Below are 10,897 nucleotides of genomic sequence, written 5' to 3'. Positions count from 1 at the left end.
GCTGAGAACAGGGGTTGGAGAGGGTCATAGGCATGAGAGCACAGTGCAAAGCCCTCCTTCTGTCTTCACTGGATCCCTCTTTGTCTATGCATGAGGAGCTATTGATTCACATCTTGAGATCATGAGCCTCAGTATTGGCTGCGTGGTTTGTTTATTATTACTTAAAGCAGTGGTGCTTGTGGTATGATAATTATGCTGCTGTTTTTCTTGGAATGTAGAAGATGACGTCCATGAAGGACCTCAGACGCTGTGGTGTTCAGTGACCCAGTGTCTGGGAGAAAAGTTAATTCAGTGGCATTTCAAAGACGTAGAGAGTAGGAGTAGCATTGTGGCTTTGAGATGGACATGCTGCCTGTGAAGGACATGGGTTCCAGTCACTGCTTTAATGAATGTTCAAGTGAAATTTATGGATTGGCAGCAGCAAAAAATTGAATTTTCAGGTCTTGGCCCTTTTCAGTGTAGCTGAGTTGAGGGTGTTTACCTCAAGGATGGTAAGCCCAGGCTGAAGCTCCTGCCTTACGCTAATGGAGGCAGGATTTGAACATGATTTTTCTGCGTCCCCTAAATTATTTAATCTTTTATTCATATTATAATTCTTATATCAATATAAGTTGATATGTGTTGATAGAGCAAATGTGTTTCTAGGTGTTGAAGTATTTTAAATTTTCAGTGCATGCAAATAATTTTTGAGGGAGAAAAAACTAAGTGATGATACGAATCTTTCAGTTGCTTCAGCCTGACACCAAGCCTTAATTTGATGAGTTCATTATGGAGCCAGAATTTGGGTTTGTTTTTCTGAAAACCTTGTTGAATTATGTGGGACGTTGGGGAAAAGCTGAACTAATTCCTGGGGAGAGCTGAAAAGCCACATGCTTTTAAAAGAGGTAAGATAGAAGTTGAAGGGAAAAATGTTTTCTGAGCTGATTTTAGAGGATCCCGAATCTAAATAGGGTTTAATGCCAGGTCCCTAATCTTTACTTAGCTTTCAAGAATATATTTGCCTTTTCCCTCTACTCCCCCAAACTTTCTTTTCTTTGGCCTGTCCCAACAACTCACTTTCTTCCCTGTCTCCAGACATAGATACTTACTTTTTCACTGTTGCACGCTTCATCTTCTTACATCCTCATCCAGGGGTATGGTCCTGGCACGTGATCTGGTTCTGTGCAGGGTGATGTGGCATCCAGGGTCCAAGACTGCCATTTTTATCAGAGAACTGCTACATTTTAACTTCGGATGTGCAGCTTTTTCCTATGACCCCTGCAACAAAATTTCTAGGTTCTCTGTGACTCTGTGAAAGAAACTGCCTTGCATATAGGCACAAGACAGTGCATGTGGGCCGTTTCTGAAAGAAGCAGAGAGGCATGGTACTTTTATCATGGGGAGATGGTTGACTCTGAAGGACAGCTGGATGGTCAGAAAAGCTTGGGGCTTCCACCTGCATGTGCTTAGGGTCACCATGGAATACAGTTTACCTTGATATGGCAGCTTCCAGTATAAATTAGCTTTGTGGGAGAGCTGAGGTGGAAATGGAGAAATTTGAGAAGTGGTAGCCATCCAGCAGACAAGAAACGAGGGAATCAATGTGATCTGATGTCGCTGGTCTACGAGGCAGGGCTGCGATCATCAGGTAGGCTTCATGCACTGCTCTCATGGTGTGCTGCTGCTCCTACTCTTTCTTTGTCTTCCTACCATGAAGAAGTGCATTGATTTCCTGCCTTTGGTGTCCTGATGCCTGGTATGGGGAAGTGACACTGTTTCTCTCTTGCTGTCATGACTGAAGAGGCTGGAATGTGTTTCAGATACATTCTTCCACAGTTTTAAAACCTCCACTGGTACCAGAACAATTAGATGTGTTGTTGACTTTTTTTTGTGTTGATATTTCAGGCAGTATTTTATGCTTAGGATGCAAAAATTTTCAATATATAACACACAGGGAAGTTTAGCAGAGACTTAGTTCATGTACTTTTGAGCCTTATTGTATCTAGACCTAAAAATACTGTATTTTAAGTGAAAATTGCCTTGCCCATCACATTATTTATTTGACAGTGGCAGCTTCAGTGCGTGTGGATCTGCAGCATTGCTGTTCCATGGTGTGATTTGTAAGAGAAATCATAATTCTTATGTTAACACAGTGTGAAGTAAATGACGTTTGGAAGCTATGTACAGGCGAGTTGTTCACTTGCTGTCACTGAAAAAAATTATTGTCAAATTAATGACCTCTGCATTTGGTTTTGTAACTACATCTCCAAGGGACTGTTGATGTGAACTGGATGAAAAAAATGAGACTGGGAGAAAAAAGAAGGGAGTAAGGTCGTAATTGAGTTATCAGGAAATTAGTATCCAGTAAGATTAAACAGTACGCAAATGGTATTTCTTTCTGTCTTTGCTAAATTCTTTTAATACAACATTTGACTGTAACTAACTAGGTTGAATTTCTGTCTGTTTATGAGTTGAGTGTTTCTAGGATAGTAATAAATAAAAATCAACAGAGACTGGGTTCCCAAATCTCAGGAATTCCTGATACTCAATATGGTAAAGTCTTACCCTGGTGTGGCCAGGAACAGCAACAAGATTTTGTATGAAGTTTTCTTGATTTTTTAAAAGATTCATCAGTTTCTAAAATCTGATAATAGGGTGGATTTTCCTTTTTTTTTCTTGCTTTTCTCGGAAACCCGTTACTGACACAGACAGATGCGTGGCTCCAGATACTAAAATGGCTTAAATGTTTGCTGCATTTAATCTTGGGGAGAGTAAGTTACCTCGTGGGGAATTCCCTTTGAACTAATGTACTTCTGGCACAATTGTTGGCAGGTAAGGAGGTGCTAGGAGGTGACTCTCCAAACATAATTGTTCAGGCCAAGAATCAGATTTCTGATGTATGGCAATGTTGTAGACAGTGATTTACAGTGTGTATATATATATAGTTGGACTTTTTGTAGCGAATAAAGAGTAACAGTAATCAGTCTTGCCTTCATCCTGCCTGTAACAGATATTAGACTTTGCTAATCCATACCATGCCATTTATTTCAGCTGGCAGTGTGATCATCAAAGTTGTGGCATATCCAAGTGTCTAGATAGAAACGTACATTTCTGTGTACAGAGAACTTTGTAATATATAATTTTGTTGGTAAATTGTCTTCTTGTTCCCACCATTAACACCCTTCCTGTACCTTAATTCTCAGAAATAACAGGGTACAACTTACTGTTTACTGTGAGAAATAAGAGGAAACCCATAGTACTACACAGATTCTTTTGCTCATTGGCCCCACGCAACAATATGTATAATGTTTCACATGGTGAGAACAAATAGTCTTCAGCTTCATATAGTCAGCCAAGTTTATCGTGTTTGTAATTCTGTCTTCTACGCTTCATGCCTTTTACTTCGCTAATTCCCCAAATGCTCCGTATTCATCTCTTGGACTGCAGGGGTTATAATCTTTATATCTTGATTAAGTAAGCAGGCAATCCAGCTCCCTCCTTACGTGGGTTTTCTGAAGACTTCTGTTCAAGAAGCCAAGCTCTGTATCAGATAATGATAGGAGTAAGAAAGAGATAGAACAGCTTTTGACATGGGAAGTAGAGCCATGAAGCGCTGAATTGGCAGGAGATGCTAGGGGTAGAGGTTGGTTAATTTGCTTAAAGGCTCAGTAAGGTGAGGTATTTCCCATTTTGAAAAGGAATAACTCATTCCCTTTAAACTGGTAAACTGTTGGGTTTTTTGTTTCATTTCTCCCTTTGCACAGGAGATCTTAGGGTGGTTTTGTATGTGTGCCCACATATTTATTTAAGATAAACATTATTCTTGTCACTTCAATAGATGAGACTGAAATGGTATAAAATGGGACTAAAATACAAATGAGGCATTGAATTAGTCAGAAGTTACACAAGAGGGAAGTTTTTTGTTACACAAAGCACTGTGATTAATGCTTTATGTATACTGTGCTGCCATTAAGTTAAACTTGCAGAGAGAACCTTTGGTTTGTTTTGTCAAAGGACGGCTTTATTTAGCTTCTTTGGGAACATGCAAAAGTAGAGATACTGGGCTGGAGTTTGCAGCTCTGTGTCCTTTTCCTTAGCTTTAATTCCCACAAAGCTCACCGTACAAACTCCTGATGCCTGTCATCTAGGGAGGGCCATAAATGTACTTCTCCAACATATTTCTTAGGGATTATAGGTAGTTGCTAGCTGTCTGTAGAATTCTTTAAAAGTCATCCAGAGTTGGTGTTTGTTCATGAATGTAGTAAAGTAATGCCAAGAAGAGTTACACTTCTTGCTTCCCTTGACGAACAGTCACTAATACAATGTGTGCCCATCCAGTGCCTGCTGCATGATCCAAGGGGAGCATTGGGGGAAGCTAATATGAAATATGAATTGCAGCATCAACCTACTGAGACCATGACTTTTCTTGTGGAAAATGAAATTTTGCAGATACCTGGCTTTATTTCCAGTGGCTTGGTTCCATACCCAGAATGATCCTGTCACTGGGATGCTCCTTCGGTAGGCAGCTGAATCTGCAGTTCATTAGAAGCAGCTGGAGTCTGTTAGCATGCTCACCTATCTGCCAACAACAACTAGTAAAATTTGAAGGTGATTCTCTGGATTGGCTCTCTGTGCCTCTTCCTGTAAAGCTAAGAATCTGAATAGTTACTCAGTTAAAATTTTTACACCTTTCACACTAGGCTAGTTCTGTAGCTAAAACTCGCAGGGTTTTGCTGTAGCAGTAGATGTCTCTTGCCCTCTTAGTGGTGCACTCTTAAGAAAACAGACTTTTTTGTGTGTGTAACAGTTTCTTTAAGGTTTTGAAGTATACTCTGGTTTGATCTTAAAGAAGCCATGAGTCTGGATACACTGGTGCTGGGAGAGATGATTTTCCTATAAGATGATTTTCAGTTCTTATGTATTACAGTCTCAAATACAAGCCTTTGAAATCTTCCCCAGATAATTCTTATGCCACAAAAGAAAGAAAAAAAAAAAGAGAGAAAGAGGACTTTCAAAGAGAAATATTTTCTTCTTAAAAACATGATAGTTTGACTTCTTCAACAAATCCTTGCTAGACGTTTGTTATTAGTTTTAGTTTTCATTGACATATTTTGTGGCATTTAGGTGAAATGCACAACATTAAAATTTCAGACATCCATTACTACTCCTATATTTTGAAGAATAGTACCAGCCCATATTGTTAAGCAGTTTCTACTTATCTCTGCAATCAATAAAAAAAAATGGATTTTAAGCGTAGTGGTTATTTAATGAATTACTTCTTAATTGCTGTGAAATATAGTTCCTCAATGTTCGAAGAAGTTAGAAGGATCCTCTGGCTTTGGGAAAACTACTTATCTATAAAATCCTGTGTTTTTTCAAGCAAGATCGTATAGCAATTTAAAACTATTCCAACTATTAAAAACAAAGAGCCGTGTGGGATCTAATTTACCATGTGTGAATGGTTCTGCAGAAGTACCTGCCTGTGTTCTCTGTATCATAACTGGGAAAGATGGGTTCCTGGGAAAACTTGCAGAGGGAGATCCAGTAGAACCGTGGTATTCTCATGAATTAAATATGAAGATTTTTTTTTGTTTATAAGCATACTGCAAATTTTGTTGAAACTGTAATGCTTTAATTTTGTTTCATTTATGGATTAAATGATTTTATGTGTTTCAGTCTAAAAATATGTGCTTCCAGTTGTCTTATGTTAAGCTAAGTTGTTTAGCAACATATCAAAACAATTCCATGAAAAGATTACTATCTTTTTTTATTAATCCCATAGGCAGCTTTTGCAAATGTTTTTGTACTATAAATGATTGCAGTGAGGCATTAAAGCACATGCAGAGAACAGAATTCCCTCCATGTATCCTTCTTGCCCTTCAGGTTATGTTTTAATACCAACCTGATCGCATGGGTTACAGAACTGTGTGTACTCGGTTCAGGGTGCTATTTAGTACCAATCCCCGATGAAGCGTTTTACATAGTCTTCCCTTTCCAGTAAGAAGTTAAATCTGATTTCCTGTGTCCTGCACTGTCCATGCTTTTCTGTCAGTTAAAACTGGCTTTAGGAAAGTTGTAGGAAAGCAATGTTAAAACCACTGTAATGTTTTCTTTCAGGAATTACGGCGGAAGTCATAGTGGTAGCCTCTTTTGATGAACTGCACAAAAGGGCTCAGGAGGCCAAGGGGAAGATTGTTGTCTACAACGAACCTTTCATCAGTTATGGTGAAACTGTGCGATACAGATCGCAGGGAGCAGTGGAAGCTGCCAAAGTTGGGGCAGTGGCATCTCTCATTAGATCCATTGCTTCTTTTTCTATTCATAGGTAAGCATTTTTCTCTTTTCTCCTTGTGACTCACATTTCAGCCTTTAGTTCACATGTTGTTTGAGGGCAGGCATTTTCGTTCTCTATGACTTAAACATTGCCAGTTATGAGTGGGTGTTTGGTTTTGAAACTATTGGCTGCACAATAGTTCTTTTCCCTTGTGCTTTGTCATTCTTTCAGAATGTTTTCATTTTTTGTTACCGATTCAAATTTTGTATGATATTTGTTTTAAAGAACTTCCTGCATTCTCAGGGCTACCATAAATATTCTGAGATCAACCAAAATCAAATCTCTTTGGTGACTACATGTACCAGACTGTCAGTGATGGTATGAACTGGTCATTCTGTATATTTGACTAGAACCTAAGTCTACAGTTTTTATTTTATTGGTCATTTTTCTAGTACGAGACTGACTTGTACTAAACGAAGGATTAGTCTGCTTTGAACATAATTATTTTGAACACTTTAGCAGTAAGGTTTGTAATTCTCTCTCTGCTTTTTAAGTAAGGTAAGTTGAAATGTTTTCTTAAAAATTAAAAAAATTTTAAATGTCTTAGTATGTTACTTATTGTATATAGTTTTACATTTCTGAAATGAGCATTTTTAGTTTTTTGTGAGGTGCTGTATTTTGTAATATCATTCTTTTTTTTTGGACTGCATATATTCAGAGCAGTACAGGCCATTTATTCCTCCCCCTAGCTACCTAGTGACTCTTTACCCACAGAAGAGTAATTGACAGTAGCTAATCTGACCCTGAATGTGTGCCACATCATAAACTAGAATTGTGTTCTGTTTGGATAACATCATGGTTTCTTTTTGGTCTCTCCTCCTAGTTGTTATTTCTCTGTAAGTCCAGGCTGGGAAGTGGGAAGGGGTGGTATGGCTTTGGGCTTAGCTTGAGGCTGGGACTGGGAATTGTTTGGGACAGGCCCTTGGAAGCAGCTTGATTTCACCATTTCAGACAAAACATAAGGGATCACATCTCAGCATTATGAGAAGTGCGCAAGCATCACCATTTGTGATGCTTGAAAAAGTTTGAGAAATGCAGTAATGCCATCTAACTGTATAGGGTCACGTGCAGAGGACAGCTCTGCTGCCAATGTAGTTACTTGATAGCATTTTTATATGCTCCATACTCCCTTAAAGAAGCCAACATTATCTGTTTAAAACACTTTCTCAAAAGTAAGGTACCTTGAATTCAGAGAGTATACAAACTATACTACTGTATATACTGATGCCCAACAGATGTGGCAATGATTACTATATATTTTCCTATATATTACCTATTATTTTCTAATAAATTTAATAATACCTAGCAGAGTAGAATATGTTTCAAAAAGAATTTTATGAAAAATGATATGTTTTCAAAATATTCATGTTTGGTATCATCAAAGAATATTGCAATCTATAATCTGTTGATTATTTGAAAACTGGAAGATTATCTGAACACTGATCTCTCCAGTCGTTAGTTCTGGTGTGCTGCAGAGGTCTTCATTTGGAAGTGACTCTTTGTGTCTTCTGTTTGCCAGACTATTTATGGAAGCGCATTTTAACACGTAATGGAAAGTGTAGAGATGAGGAACAGAGGTGGAGACTGAAGGTAGTAAAGCCTGTTTATTAGGTCTGGGTACTGGCATTACAGCTATTTCGGAATTGAATGGAAAGAGAGGAGAAACAGATGCCAAATACACGTTTGTTTAGAAGTATTGCATCCTTAATTGAGGCAGGAAGCCGAAGTGTCGTTCCCAAAAGCAATTTCAAATTTAGATGATGCCAGGAAGCATTTTTTTATGAAATGTACTTTCTGTCCTTTCTTTGTTTACCTTCACTTAGTGGTTGTTTGGGTTGGGGGAGGGATCGGTTAATCTATTTTTTCCTATATTAAGGGAGGTATTCAGGTCCAATCCATCACTTCTGCCACTCTGTGATGCCGAGATCTGTTTGTCTTGTTTCTAACAGAAATTAGGTATTGCTGTAGGCAGGATGGACTTTCTTATCTCCATGCCTTCTCCTCTGTTTTCTCTTAATCACCAGCTGTGTGTTGCCTTGTGTGTCCTACCAATGTGCTGTGCTGGATGGACTGTGTGCTGGATGTGGTGCTTCTTGTCAATCAGTGCCTGGGGCCCTTTTTGTTCAAGTTGCTTGCCTTTTTGATAGACTGCTGGGAAATACTGCATTGCTGCAGGGAGTAGCATGTTAGAAGTATGAGAGATGAAAGGTAAAAAGACGATAAAAGACTTCTAAGTATTGTGAAAGTAAGTCTTGCATTTTTGCAATTTGTATAATGCTGCTTTGTTGACCAGAACCTTTGCTTCTTGGGCCTGTGTGTTTACATGTGCATCTATAATATGAGTAACTGGTAATGGGATTGTGGCAGTTCTCCATAACATCCTGGAAACATCTTAGAAGAAAGTATTCTGATTTTGCACTATCCCGCTTTCCTTGTGTGAGTGAAGGGTGGAACTTCTCAATTTTCCCTAAATTATATAAGCTTTGGTGGGGTTTTGTGTGGTTTTTTTTTTTTTGGTTGGTTGGTTGGGGTTTTTTTGTTTGGGTTTTTGTTTGTTTGTTTGGTTGGTTTTTTAAGATTTCAACTCCTTTTGGACAGGGGGTCACTTCTTGTTATTTGCTTACTTTATTTGCAATGAATTAAGCTGGCTGCAACAACGGAAACCACTTTGCGGTGTGATTTCTAGGTGATATTGATGGGTTAAAACTAGGTGCTTCCTAGTGGATTAATATTTTAGGCTTATTAGGGCTGGTAAATAGAGCTTACTGACAAGACAGAACTGGTAAAATCAGAACCTGAATTAAATCAGTGTTCTCTTGGTGGCAGCTTGGTGGGTGTTCCTTGTTCCAGAGATGGCAAGCAGCTGCCACATTCTCAAGGGCAAAAAGTGTGAAGGGAACCTCTGAGCAGGGATTATGTGGACAGCTTACTTTTCTTTAAGGTATGGTAGTATAATTATAGAGCGAATGAAACTGCTTGGGGACTCAGCCATCGCAACTCTGAATGAGGGCAAGAAGGGATGAACTTGAATATTCTCAGGAAAACTCATTCTATTACTGTTCATGCCAACGCATCAGTGACAGTGAAGGACTTGGAGGATTTGTTGTTGAGTTTCAAGGAGCGGATTCATTTATTTAGAACAGAAATACTAAGTTAATAGGAAATTAAATTAGCAACAGCATCTCCCTTGGCCTATGAAGTGACTGCAGTAGTTACATGGTTGGTATTACCATGTTGCCTGGCAGTTGTGGCTTGTGGCATTGTCCTCATGTTACAGTCAAGTAATTCTCTTGCTACTTATAGGTGTCATGTAAGAGTGGGTCTTGTTACTTAGGAGAAAATCACTGTAACAGGTAGGTAATTTTCACTGCCCTCCACCCAAACAGTGTGTTTATGACAGCCTTTTTCCCACTAACAATTTACTGAAGCACTGGCAATTTGGTGGTGAAAACATTTGAACATTGATATTAGGAGTTAAGAGTAACAGAACTATTTTTAATGAAACTTCTCAAATAACACGTATTATTGTAATCAGTCAACAGTATCCATAGTATTTGGCTTTTTGGAGAAATCCGAATGTTGACTTCTTTTGCTTTAATAGCTTGACTGTGCTGTGATTAATGGTCTTGTACAAGTTAAAGTAATACATATGTTTACTGTTGTGCACAATAAACTCATGAGTATTTCTCAGTTTGTAGCGGATGTTTTTACGGGAAAAATACTCAATTTAAAAAGCATGGTTAAAAATGTGGTTGTAATAAGCTAGCCATGAGTCTGTTTTTATGCTTCCTAGTTGTGCATTTTTAGAACATTTTATAGATAAAAGGTATCCTTTAGCGATGGAAATGGCCCGGTACTTATCCTGTGGTGAATGGACTCTTGTGAATCTAAAACTATAAGTAAATCCTTCTGTTCCTCAAGAACTACGGATTAGATAAAGTCATAACACTGTGTCTTGTGATAATAACCCCTTTAAGGGCTCTAGAAAGAAGCAAAATCGAATGTTTTTCAAGAACTCTAAAAGTTAGTTCACCAGAATTCTCAGAGATAAATGCCAAGAGCCCAATCATTATTTTTTTAAATGCTGCAGAACATCTCTCCAGTGTATAAGAAATCCAACAGAGAACATACTACAAGGCCAAAATAGACCAAGGAGTACTTTGACCCAGTCCAGAGACTGTTAACAATGACACATACTTGGTCAAGTTCTTCTCTTTTTGGGCTCAATTCAGCATTTTATACTTACCTGAAGTAAGTTATTTCCTTTACTTGCTCTCCTCTTCTTCAGGCTACAGGTGGCCAAGACACAATGTCTGCTTGTGAAGCTCTAGTAACTGATCAAAAGCTGTGTCTGGATGAAAGCTGAATTCATGAGTGGCACGGTGCAACTCAAGATTTATGGCAGAGGTTGCATGGATAGCCTGAGTGGATGCATGTGACACAGTTAAGTGCACTTGTGCCAGGGCTGGAATATCATTTCATGTAATGTATGTGAATTTGAAAACTGTTGCTTTTCCTTTATCTTAATTTCCACTTTTTTTAACCTCACTTGGTTTATTTTCTTCTATCGTGTATAGTCATGTA

At 38.4% G+C, this 10,897-nt stretch overlaps 1 protein-coding gene across 1 annotated transcript in view; it reads left to right on the top strand.

Moving 5' to 3' along the window:
• CPQ (carboxypeptidase Q) overlaps positions 1–10,897 on the top strand; it is a 137,961-nt gene that overhangs the window by 5,516 nt on the left and 121,548 nt on the right. Inside the window, exon 2 of the mRNA XM_009891836.1 lies at positions 6,097–6,304. Within this exon, the coding sequence (XP_009890138.1) occupies positions 6,097–6,304 (208 nt within the window). The remainder of the gene's footprint in view (positions 1–6,096; positions 6,305–10,897) is intronic.

Source organism: Charadrius vociferus, unplaced genomic scaffold, assembly GCF_000708025.1.
Source record: "Charadrius vociferus isolate BGI_N301 unplaced genomic scaffold, ASM70802v2 scaffold15, whole genome shotgun sequence".
In the NCBI taxonomy this organism is placed as follows: domain Eukaryota; kingdom Metazoa; phylum Chordata; class Aves; order Charadriiformes; family Charadriidae; genus Charadrius; species Charadrius vociferus.
The sequence above is the reverse complement of the archived record's forward strand: the minus strand, read 5'-3'. Positions and strand labels throughout refer to the sequence as shown.